The sequence below is a fragment of the Capra hircus genome, chromosome 8, assembly GCF_001704415.2.
Source record: "Capra hircus breed San Clemente chromosome 8, ASM170441v1, whole genome shotgun sequence".
In the NCBI taxonomy this organism is placed as follows: domain Eukaryota; kingdom Metazoa; phylum Chordata; class Mammalia; order Artiodactyla; family Bovidae; genus Capra; species Capra hircus.
In genome coordinates this window covers 37,939,957-37,952,329 of record NC_030815.1, presented here as the reverse complement: position 1 = coordinate 37,952,329, position 12,373 = coordinate 37,939,957, and the positions used below count along the sequence as shown (strand labels likewise).

Below are 12,373 nucleotides of genomic sequence, written 5' to 3'. Positions count from 1 at the left end.
CTAAGTAACTTTTCCACATTAGGGACCAGTGCTTTCCTTTTTCGCACATTTGGTATCATTTAGTGTGAATCCTTTAGTAACATGTTGACATTTATTCCGTCATTCAGCTAGCAAATAGTTATTGCAGCAGATATTACGAGCCAGGCCAGGTACCAGACTAAATACCAGGGCTTAAAGAGATGGAGAACCTGCCTTCCCCTTGAGGAGCTTGGAGTTCAGTGTGTGGTTGCAGGTGCCATTGGGACAGGCAGCTGATACAAGAGGAATGCAGAGAGGGAGGTCCAGACACACAGGGTTGCTCACCTAGGCCTGCTCCAGAGGGTTGGGAATCTCAGCAGTGGACAGGAGTTTGCCAGGTGAGGAAATAGGTAAACACTGCTCCAACAGGAGGGGATAATTTGGGCAAGGGCATAGAGAGCTGTACTTGTTTCAGTTCAGTTGCTCAGTCATGTTTGACTCTTTGCGACCCCATGAATCGCAGCACGCCAGGCCTCCCTGTCCATCACCAACTCCCAGAGTTCACTCAAACTCAACGACCATCGAGTCGGTGATGCCATCCAGCCATCTCATCCTCTGTCGTCCCCTTCTTCTCCTGCCCCTAATCCCTCCCAGCATCAGAGTCTTTTCCAATGAGTCAACTCTTCGCATGAGGTGGCCAAAGTACTGGAGTTTCAGCTTCAGCATCATTCCTTCCAAAGAAATCCCAGGGCTGATCTCCTTTAGAATGGACTAGTTGGATCTCCTCGCAATCCAAGGGACTCTCAAGAGTCTTCTTCAACACCACAGTTCAGAAGCATCAATTCTTCGGTGCTCAGCTTTCTTCACATTCCAACTCTCACATCCATACATGACTACTGGAAAAACCACAGCCTTGACTAGACGGACCTTTGTTGGCAAAGTAATGTCTCTGCTTTTCAATATGCTGTCTAGGTTTAAGCACAAATCACTGAGTCTTACTGAAGCATACAGTAAAACGTGAGTCTTCCCAAGTGGCTACTGAGCAGGTAAGGAACCCGCCTGCTTATGCAGGAGATGGTAGGTTTGATCCCTGGGTCAAGAAGATCCCCTGGAGAAGGGCATGGCAACCCACTCCATTATCTGTGTCTGGAAAATCCCATGGGCAGAGGAGCCTGGCAGGCTACGTGGGACTGCATGTAGCCCATGTAGGCTGCAAAGAGTCAGATATGACTGAAGTGACTTAGCACGCATGCACTGTATAATGCAGGCTGTGACAGTGGACACAGCCATGATAGTTCTTGCAAGGGGCCTGATCTGGATGCTTCTAAAGGGTTCTATGTATCCTATGTAGAGGTGGGACTTTGATCCTGCAGCCCAGGGATTTGGGCCTGTGCACCTGAAGGGATGGGGCTGGTGAGGTGGCCTGAAAGTGAAGTGAAGTCGCTCAGTTGTGTCCAGCTCTTTGTGACCGCATGGACTTTAGCTTGCCAGGCTCCTCTGTCCGTGGGATTCTCCAGGCAATAATACTGGAGTGGGTTGCCATTTCCTTCTCCAGGTGAGGTGGCCTGGAAGGCTTTTAAATTGCATGCCTCCTTCCTGGGGCAGGGAGAATACAGGATATTTTCTGTTAGGTATTAATATATCTCCACGCAGATTATTTTCTAGTTTAGAATATAAATTCCTGAAGGGTGACAGGATTTAATTCTGGAGTGGCTCATTTCCGTCACATACACTTTGTGAGATAGAGGCTGATTTAAACCTTCAGTGCATGATGATAGTGGAGCCCTGAACTGTTACCACCTCCTATCCCCTTGCATGCTTCCCCTTTATCTACTGCATCCCTCATTTCCCACCTTCTCTTTTTGTCAGGCAAATTGAATTTATTATTAAAAAAAATGAGAAAAGGAAACTTTTGTTCTGAGAGGATTAGGTGTTTGAGCTGTCAGATGCCAGGCGCTGTCACTGTGTATAGGTGGGATGTGCGGGACTCCTTCCTGAGGCATGCGTGCCCATGTTCCTCATCTCAGCACGTGGTGGGCACATGGTGTTCCCTTGCCCAGCACACAGTAGGTGTTCAGTAGATGTTTGTGGAAGGACTCACCCTGTTCTTTGACAGCAGGATTAAGTCTGCGTTTTCACAGCGTTACTACTACCTACTTTTCTACTTTGATCTCTGAATCTTTTCTTCCTGAGCTCTAGACAAGCTAACCTCCCTTCTCCATCCCTGCAGACTTCAAATATTTCCACCACCTCAGACATTCTTTCTCTCATCTGACAAACTTCTCTGCACCTTCTCATAAGGCCCAATTCTGCCCCTTTCCAGGGAAGTCATTGCTGAGTAACTCAGATGAAGTCAGTTACCTCTTCCTGTGTATAGTTTTGTATTGAAGTTTGCCTCCTCCAGACAGTCAGCTTGGAAGACAGCCTTTCCTTACTCTTCTGCTGTATAACCTCCTATACTGTGCCTCCAGCACTTTAGCCTGGTGTCTGGTGGTTTCGCAGATGGGGGCTGGTTTGTAAGTTATTACAGGAAAGCATGTCATGGTGACTAGAAGCACGCCTGAGTAGGCTCTGTGCTGGGGATGTGGAATAGTATCCATTTACCACTCAGCCTGCACCAGGCCTTTCCACAGGTACATAGATGACCGTCTGTTTCAGAGCTGGTTCCAGAAACTTGCAGAGTTAGAAAGTTCATTCTTTCTAGGAAGGACTCTGAGGAGGAGACCAATGTAATTAGGTCAGCGATTTCATGCCAGCAGTAGGAGCTTGGGAGGAGTAACTAGAGGCAGTTTTTCTTTTCAGGAGTCCGGGGAGAGATGAGGGAGTCTCGCTAACAGGGTGGTAGAAAGGAATGGTAAGTAACTAAAAGAGCTTTTGCTGGGGAAGCTTACCCACTATTTGGGAGGAATGACCACTGACCTTGCCACACAGAAACTCAGCACTGATGTCCACATCATCTTTTCTGTAGAGACTGCTTCAGCCATCATGGAGGTGGCCGAGGTGGAGAGTCCGCTCAACCCCAGCTGTAAGATCATGACCTTCAGACCCACCATGGAGGAATTCCGGGAGTTCAACAGATACCTCGCATACATGGAATCTAAAGGAGCCCATCGAGCGGGTCTTGCAAAGGTGATTATCTTCAGATGTTTTTAAACCAGAAAATGATCATTTGGCCTTTCAGTTATACTCTTAGTCTTCTTGATGTGGGAACTTGTTTTTTCCAAAGGAAGATATTTGCAAAATCTTTGTTCTTATTAATCCATGTGGAATATTTGATTTCTTCAAAAAATAATTATCTTATTTTTCTTTCAACTATTTATACTAGGTTACATTCTAGGGCTTTAAGAAAATAACCATACTGAACCAAGAGTGATTCCCAGAAACCAGAGAGACCCATGTAAGGGTTTCAGAAATGAGAGCATATTCATAGAGTTCATTAGTTGCTCACAGAGTGCAGGTATTAACCTGAAGCCTGAGTACTGCTCTGCTCCCTCTACCCTTCTCTTCCTCTTTGTCCCTGCTGCTCCCTGCTTTCTCTTCCTCCCTCCCTTCTTCATTCTTTCTGTTTTAAAATGTAACAGATTTATTAGACATGATTCATGTACCATACAATTCACGTACCATATAATTCACCCATTTAAAGTGTGCAATTCAGTGTTGGTGGTTTTTTTGGGGGGGGGGTATATTCACAGAGTTGTGCAACTATCATCACTACCTAATTCCAGAACATTTTCACCACTCCTCCCCAAATAAACTGTACCCTTCAGCAGCCATTCTCTATTCCCTGCTATCCCCTACCCCCTGCCTCTTGGCAATCACTAATCTGCTTCCTTTCTCTTTGGATTTGCCTCTTCTATTTTCTTTTTAGTTATTTGTTCATCACATGTGGAGAATGCATACTCTGTGCCTATGTCAGATGCTGGTGTGTGTGTGTGGTGTGGGGAGGTGAGGGGACAGAACAAAATCCCTGCCCTCTGGAAGCTAATATACTAGTGATAGCATTTTAGGGGTGAGATGGGGGACATCTAAGCAGAGATCTGAAGGATATAAATGAAGGTCTTTTTAAGATGTGGAGTTAGAACGAATATTAAGTCCAGAGCCCTGGAAGCTGACCCGAGCTTCATTACGGCTTGTCCAGTCACAGGAAGGCACGGGTCATTCTGTTCCAAGTGCAGGGGGGAAGCGTTAACAGGCTTAAAGCAGAGGGCAGGAGGACCTGGTGGCTGCTTGTTTGCTGGCTGCTCTGTGTGGCTTGCGGGCTCTTAATTCCCTGACCAAGGATGGAACCCAGGATCCTAGCAGTTGAAGTTCTGAGTCCTAATCATTGGACTGCCAGGGAATTCCCTGTTTATTTGTTTTGTTTTGTTATATTATTTTGATAAGATCACAGTGGCTTCTACATGAAGAATGAATTTGAGGGGGAGTAGAGCAGAAGCAAGGAGTGCTGTCAGGGGTAGTTGTGACTTGCTCAGGATCATAGGCAATGAGGGCTAAGGCACCGAGGATTGCGTTGCAGGGTTGCCCTGTAGCTGCAGAGTTAGAACTTTGAAAGAGAGGTTGTCTAGGTTTGACCTTAACCTGAAATTAGTGTATCTTTCTGTGATGGAAATCAATTTCAATGTAAAATTTTCTTCGGAAGAATAGATTTTCTTGGTACTTACTTAATTTTATTATTGTTCTAAACGTTATGTTTATTATTAATGGATTTCTGCGGACTTGTCAACATCACCACGTGAATTCCTGAGCTCCAGCAGAGCCTTCCCTGCTCTGGCTCATTGCGGTTCTCCTTGAAGCCCCATCTCTGTGGTGGGCCCAGGAGCGCTGAGAGGGGCTGCAGAACGAGCTTCCAGGCTTGCACGGCTCGGTGTTCAAGGCCTCCTCCTGTATCTGGATGCAGCTGTTTGTAATGCTGGACTGTTCTGGCGTCTGTGCCTTGTAGTCTGTTATTTTTTTCTGTGCAGTTCAAGTCACTGCTGGATAAGGTTTAAAATTCAGGGATTAAGCTGAGTGGATTAGGGGTGGGTGAGACAGACAAAAAGAAGATAAGTTTATAGTGAATTTCTCAGATATGTTATCCTTAGTTTAATCTTTTCATTAGGTTAGCTCTCAAAGATCCCACTTTTGGAACCTTAACGCTTGTAGGTTATCTTTGAGGAGAAAAAAAACATGTTTAAGTTGAAGAGAAGAGAATGGTATTTCAGAATCATTTGGCACACAAAATTTTGATCATAAACTTAAAATGAACCAGCTAGCAAGGTTTGGGCTTTATTTGGGCAGCAGGGAGCTGGGGTGGCTGTCCTCTTCTCCGGGCTCTGAATCCAGCCCTTTGTCCTGTAGCTCTCCCTCTTTGTTCCCTGAAAACGTATACCTTACTGGGTTCCCTTGGGATTAGTGAACATCCCGTGGCTAGGGGCACGTTTAGTAACGTTAGAAAAGAAATTGGCAGCTACCCCCATGAGGGTGCTGGAGTACAGAGAGGACGTCTGTGCCCCTGTGCCCCTGTGGACATTCTCTGACAGAGCAGAGTTAATGAGAACTACAGTTAATTTTCTGAGTGTTGAACCAGACACTAACCTGAGTCCAGATTCTCTTTATCAAGTGAGATTCATTGACAAAGATGCAGATAGTGATTTGATATTTAGTAATTTTCTTTTTCTTATAATAGGAATACAGTGAACTGTTTTTTAGTCACTTTTGCCATCTTTTACATCAGGTCACAAAGACTCAGTTTCACCTTCTTTTTTCACCTCAATTTCACCCTTCTTTTTCTGGAAGTTGCAGCAATAGCAAATATATAAAACTGCACCAAATAAAATCAAATTGTATACATTAAAACTCCATTAATGTTGCTATTTGTTTTGAGGGCTAGCGCTGGGGAACAGAGCCGTCTGTGAAATTCTTTGTTAATGCATCATTTAATGAGTTGGTCTTAATTTTTGATTAAGATCAATTTGATTGGTTTGAAGAAAGTGGTTGAATAATAGTGACTTTGGCCTCAGATTACAGTCTGCCTTGGTTGGTAACATTTTTTAGATTTATACTTATTTAATGTCCCCCCGACCACCCCCTCACCCCCGAGTGAGAGGTTTGATACTGTGACTTTGTACCTAGAGTTGTTCTAATTGGGAAAGTGAAAAAATGACAGTGTCCTTAAATGTAAGGCTTGTACTTTTTTGTGGAGAAAGGTTATAATGAAACGTTATTACATGAGGAATGGCCAAAGTCTTCCACAGCAGTATTATGGACATACTCTGTCCTGGACCTGAGGTTATCATCTAGAGTAGAGAGCTTCAAGAGTAGCGTAGAGGTGGCAGATAGCTGTCTGTGTCCACAGGTGCCGAAAGATGGGAGAAGCACTGCCCTTCCTCCTCGTGCTCCTTTCTCAGTTGGTCGGTGGTAGTAATGGCAACAGAGTTCAAGATCAGTAATGCAAATAAAGATTTCAGTTAGATAATTTTTACTTGTATAGGGCCCAAGCTGGGGTTGGGGAAATATTAATATAAAACATATATTTCTATTTAGATATAGTCAGGAAGGTAAACTTCAGGAGAAATGGGTTTCCTTTCTTTAGAGTCCTTACAAGTAAAAGTTTAACTTTTGAGTATTTTAAAGTCCTAAGTATTATATATTGTGCTTCCATTTCCTATGTGAGAAAATACAGTGTGTTAAGATTTAAAATTACAGTTGAAAAATAAAAATTTTGTCATAGGTCTAAACTTTCAGATTTTTAAAGTTCTGTCTGAACACTTTAAACTTTAATTGGAGTAAATGAATACAAGTTCAGAATAATTATGAAGATAATATTTAGATTTTTGTAAATGTATTGTGTTATTTAACTTTAGAGAAGAAAATTTGCTACAAAATGTATTTTGGATGAACAACTGTTTTTCACAACGCTGGAAAATATTTAACTCTAAACATGATGTTGGTTTTGATTATAGATATATTTCCAAGCAGGAGCCTGAATAAATATGTGCTTTATTTTTTTGAATAACCACATTCATTTCTGATGAAGAAAAAGTATTTATAAAATTCTTCATTACTATCCTTTGCCCTTTCAGAATATGATCAAGACAGTGTAAGTACGTTTATCCATTTGGTACGGTTGTCCACACTCTCAAAATATTGAGTATATGTTCTCAGTAGTGTAAAGTGTGATTGTCTCTGGTGCCATTTTAAACCAACATACCTTAGAGAAAAATCAAATGTGTAATATTACCTTATTGCTGATGAAAATTAAGTTTAGAGTTTAAAGATCCCCCAATCTCTTTTTTGAGTTAATATTCATTTATTGGCAGAAAGTGAGGAGGAACTAAAGAGTCTCTTGATGAAGATGAAAGAGGAGAGTGAGAAAAGTGGAAAAGCTGGCTTAAAACTCAACATTCAGAAAACTAAGGTCATGGCACACAGTCTTATCCCTTCATGGCACAAAGATGGGGAAAATGTGGAAACAGTGTCAGATTTCATTTTCTTGGGCTCCAAAATCAATGTGTACGGTGACTGCAGCCGCAAAATTAAAAGACACTTGCTTTTTGGATGAATAGCTATGACAAACCTAGACAGTGTATTAAAAAGCAGAGACATCACTTTGCAGACAAAGGTCTGTATAGTCAAAGCTGTGGTTTGTCCATTAGTCAAGTATGGATGTGAGAGTTGGACCATAAAGAAGGCTGAACACTGAAGAATTGATGCTTTCAAACCACGGTGCTATAGAAGACTCCTGAGAGTCCCTTGGACTGCAAGGAGATTCAACCAGTCCACCCTAAAGGAAATCAGTCTTGAATATTCATTGAAAGGACTGATGGTAAAACTGAAACTCCAATACTTTGGCCACCTGATGTGAATAGCTGACTCATTGGAAAAGACCCTGATGCTGGGAAAAATTGAGGGCAAGAGGAGAAGGGTGACAGAGCTTGAGATTGTTGGATGGCATCACCGACTCAATGGATATGAGTTTGAGCAAACTCAGGGAGGTAGTGTTGGACAGAGAAGCTTAGCATGCTGCACTTCATGGGATCGCAAAGAGTTGGATCTGACTTAGTGACTGAACAATGACAACAACAAGTCTTTTATCGATTGTGTAACATTGGCCAAGTCACACATTCCCTGACTCCAGGTTTTCTTATCTGATGAAGCCTAACTCAGAACCTTTCACAAAAGTAAGTTGCAGGTGCAGTGTAGATATAAATTTGAAAGACAAAATCTTAAAGCTCTTAGAATACAAAATAGAATGTATGCATTCTCTCAAGTAGGGAATTATATTTTTTTAAACAGAAGATCAAGGCAAAAATGAAGAAATTCGATTATATTAAAATGTATGACTCTTTGTGATCCCATGGACTATACAGACCATGGAATTCTCCAGGCCAGAATATTGGAGTGGGTAGCCTTTCCCTCCTCCAGGGGAATCTTCCCAACCCAGGGATCGAACCCAGGTCTCCCGCTTTGCAGGTGGATTCTTACCAGCTGAGCCACGAGGGAAGCCGAAGAATACTGGAGTGGGTAGCCTATCCCTTCTCCAGTGGATCTTCCTGACCCAGGAATTGAACCAGGATCTCCTGCATTGCAGGCAGATTCTTTACCAACTGAGCTATCAGGGAAGCCCATATTAAAATGAAGAACTTATATTTATCAAAAGATACACTTAAGGAGAACTAAACTAAAGAACTAAAGAGCCTCTTGATGAAGGTGAAAGAGGAGAGTGAAAAAGTTGGCTTAAAACTCAACATTCAGAAAACTAAGATCATGGCATCTGGCCCCATCACTTCGTGGCAAATAGATGGGGAACCAGTGGAAACAGTGACAGACTTTATTTTCTTGGGCTCCAGAATCACTGCAAGTGGTGACTGCAGCCATGAAGTTAAAAAGCACTTGCTCCTGGAAAGAAAAGTTATGACCAACCTAGACAGCATATTCAAAAGCAGAGACATTACTTTGCCAACAAAGGTCCGTCTAGTCAAGGCTATGGTTTTTCCAGTAGTCATGTATGGATGTGAGAGTTGGACTATAAAGAAAGCTGAGCGCCGAAGAATTGATGCTTTTGAACTGTGGTGTGGAGAAGACTTTTTAGAGTCCCTTGGACTGCAAGGAGATCCAACCAGTCCATCCTAAAGGAAATCAGTCCTGAATATTCATTGGAAGGACTGATGGTGAAACTGAAACTCCAGTACTTTGGCCACCTGATATGAAGAACTGACTCACTGGAAAAGACCCTGATGCTGGGAAAGATTGAAGGCAGGAGGAGAAGGGGACGACAAAGGATGAGATGGCTGGATGGCATCACTGACTCAATGGACATGAGTTTGCGTAAACTCTGGCATTTGGTGATGGTCAGGGAGGCCTGGTGTGCTGCAGTCCATGGAGTAGTCACAGAGTCGGACACAACTGAGTGACTGAACTGAACGGAACAGTTAAGGAGGTTGAAGGGCAAGTTTCAGGGTAAGAAAAGATATTTGATATATGTACACACGCACATATATATATAGATACTTGCAAATGTACATACCCAAGAATAACCAGACTCTATGCAGACTTCTATACATTAATAGAAAAAGGTTGACAATGCAATAGTATAAGGGCAAGAGGCTTAAATAAATACTTTTTGAAAAAGGATATCTATAGGGTCAATGAATGTATGAAGAGATTTCTTTAGTTATCGGAAGATGCTAATCAAATACCTACTTTAGTACCTTTATACATCTACCAGATCAGCACTACAAAGCGATGCTGAAGATGTGGAGCAATAGGGACTTTTCACACGTTGCTGGTGGGACTGTGAAATGGTACAGCCACTTTGGCAGAAGTTTGGTAATAGTGATTAAATTTGATCTGTGCATATCCTGTGTCACAGCAATTTCACTGTTAGGATCTCTGCATGGGTGTGTATTTTAGAGAACTGTGTGCTCACATGCTGCAGAAGCATGTGTTGTTTGCAGTTGCCGATAATTAGAAAAAAACAAGTGATCACGAAATAGTTATCTCTTAACATAAATATTCATACAAAGGCATACTAAGTAGGAATGAAAACCAACAAACTTCAGCAATCTCGGTCATTGTATTTGAATCTCACAAAAATATCGAGTAAAATAGAAAAGATAAGGAGTGTGTGTGTATATATACACACACAAACACACATATATATATATGTATGCTTACATTTCTATACATTTAAAAAACTTGATAGGGTTGCATACACAGACATCAAACTATAAAACCCAATAAGGAAATGAATACCATAAGTGCCATGATAGTGAACACTGTGAGCAAGAGGGGGATGTGTGTAGAAAAGGGTACCAGGATCTCTGGGGTACAAGCAGTATCCTATTTCTCACATGTGACAGTGGATACTCTGGTGTTTGCTTCATAATAACTCACAGAGATACATATTTGTGATACATATTGTGTACATTTTCTGTATGTGTGCTGTCTGTATTTTGCAATTAAATTTTTAAAAACTCTGTCTTAAAAAATTAAGACAACTTCTGAAGGTAGGTAAAAGCCATAAACCATTACTCAATTCAAAACTTTGTTCTTTCTAATTTTTAATCATAGGAATATGTATTTTTGGTCTTATTGTTGATGCTCTTTTCATTGTTAATAATTAAGTGTTTAAATACTCTGGGAAAATGGTGTGCTGAGCTGCTTCATACAGGCACATGAGAATTGAGGGAACATGTCTCTTTTCAACCTCATATTCAGTGATGTCACATTGCTGAGCTCAAATTTGCCATGGCGGGAGTAGTTACACCATGGAAATAGGCCAAAGCTACGAATCAGGGTTTCCCCCACCTCCCCAGAAAGTTAGTTGTTAAACATTTACTAGCATTCCACTCTCATTTGCTATATTGTATGAGAGGTATTGAAAGACATGATATTGACTAAGCCCTGCTACTGTGCTGTGCTTAGTCACTCAATTGTGACTCTTTGCGACTCCATGGACTGTAGTCTGCCAGCCTGCCATGTGGATTCTCTGGGCAAGAATACTGGAGTGGGTTGCCATACCTTCCTTCAGGGGATCTTCCCAACCCAGGGATCAAACCCAGGTCTCCTGCATTGCAGGCGGATTCTTTACCATCTGAGTCACCAGGGAAGCCGAAGAATACTGGTGTGGGTAGCCTATCCCTTCTTCAGGGGATCTTCCCAACCCAGGAATCAAAGTGGGGTCTCCTGCATTGCATGTGGATTCTTTACCAGCGGAACTACTAAGCACAATACTTATTTTTCTCATGATAATATAAACAGCATTTGAACTTTGGCAAGTTATTTTATTTCTGTGTATCTCTCCGTTTTAGCGTTAACTGTAGGTTAACTGTATCAAGTAAAAATAAGTTAATTAATGCAAGTTCAGTATTTGGTATAGTGAGTATTCAGTAAATTTTGTTTAAAAATGTCATAAGGTAAATGTTTGGGAGAGTGAAATCAGTTCCTTTAATGTAAATCTCCACAATTCTTTTACACATTTGTCATAGAAAAGATGAGGAATTCTTGTATTCTGCTGGAACATGAGAGCTAAATAACAATGTGGAATGTTTTCCAAATAATTTTGTATTATTTTACGTTTAGGTGATTCCTCCTAAGGAGTGGAAGCCAAGGCAGTGCTATGATGACATTGACAACTTGCTTATTCCAGCACCGATTCAGCAGATGGTCACAGGGCAGTCAGGACTGTTCACTCAGTACAACATCCAGAAAAAAGCCATGACAGTGAAGGAGTTCAGGCAGCTGGCCAACAGTGGCAAGTGAGTAGATTCAGTGTGCTGTTTTTATTTCTTTTGAAGATGTGGATGAATATGGTAAGAAACCAAGGAGATGGAAGCTTGTGAAGAGCGGGAGCCTTCTGCATAGTCTATTTCGTTTCCCATTTAGCTGTTTCTGTTTTTTAGGTGGTTGTCTGCCTTCTAGAAAAATTGTTCCTCATTTTATCATCTCATTCATAATGTCTGTAAATGAATTTTTGTCCCTGTCTTTTACCTTAAGTTTTTGTTTCTACGCTTGACTCCTCTTTGTTAGGCAATTTCTTCTGTGTGTGATAATGTTTAAGTCTTAAATGATAAGTTACAGATATTAGAAGAATAATTTAAAAAGAAAGTCCTTGGGGATTTTCCTCCTGATCTAACGGCTAAGACTGTGCTCTCAATGCTGGGGCCTGGGTTCAATCCCTGGTCAGGGAAATAGATCCTACATGCTGTAACTAAGGCTGGGCACAGCCAAATAAATAAATGAAATAAATAAATGAAATAGTAAAAAAAAAAAAGAAAGGAAAATCCTTGAATGACTTGAATGGCCACCATTATTGTAGTAGTCACCTGTTGCTATGTAATGAGTGACCCCAAACCTTAGTATCTTAGATCAGTAAACATTTAACATCAGTTTCTGAAGGCTGGGAGGCTAAGAGTGGCTTAGGGGGGTAGCTGTG

At 41.6% G+C, this 12,373-nt stretch overlaps 1 protein-coding gene across 2 annotated transcripts in view; it reads left to right on the top strand.

Moving 5' to 3' along the window:
• Nucleotides 1-12,373, top strand: part of KDM4C (lysine demethylase 4C) — a 400,467-nt gene that overhangs the window by 30,805 nt on the left and 357,289 nt on the right. The window contains exons 2-4 of one of the 2 annotated variants that reach the window (XM_018052008.1): nucleotides 2,761-2,812; nucleotides 2,927-3,087; nucleotides 11,521-11,696. In XM_018052008.1, coding sequence (XP_017907497.1) covers nucleotides 2,944-3,087; nucleotides 11,521-11,696 — 320 coding nt within the window. In that variant the 5' untranslated portion in view covers nucleotides 2,761-2,812; nucleotides 2,927-2,943. The remainder of the gene's footprint in view (nucleotides 1-2,760; nucleotides 2,813-2,926; nucleotides 3,088-11,520; nucleotides 11,697-12,373) is intronic. The other variant, XM_018052007.1, reaches the window with a different exon arrangement.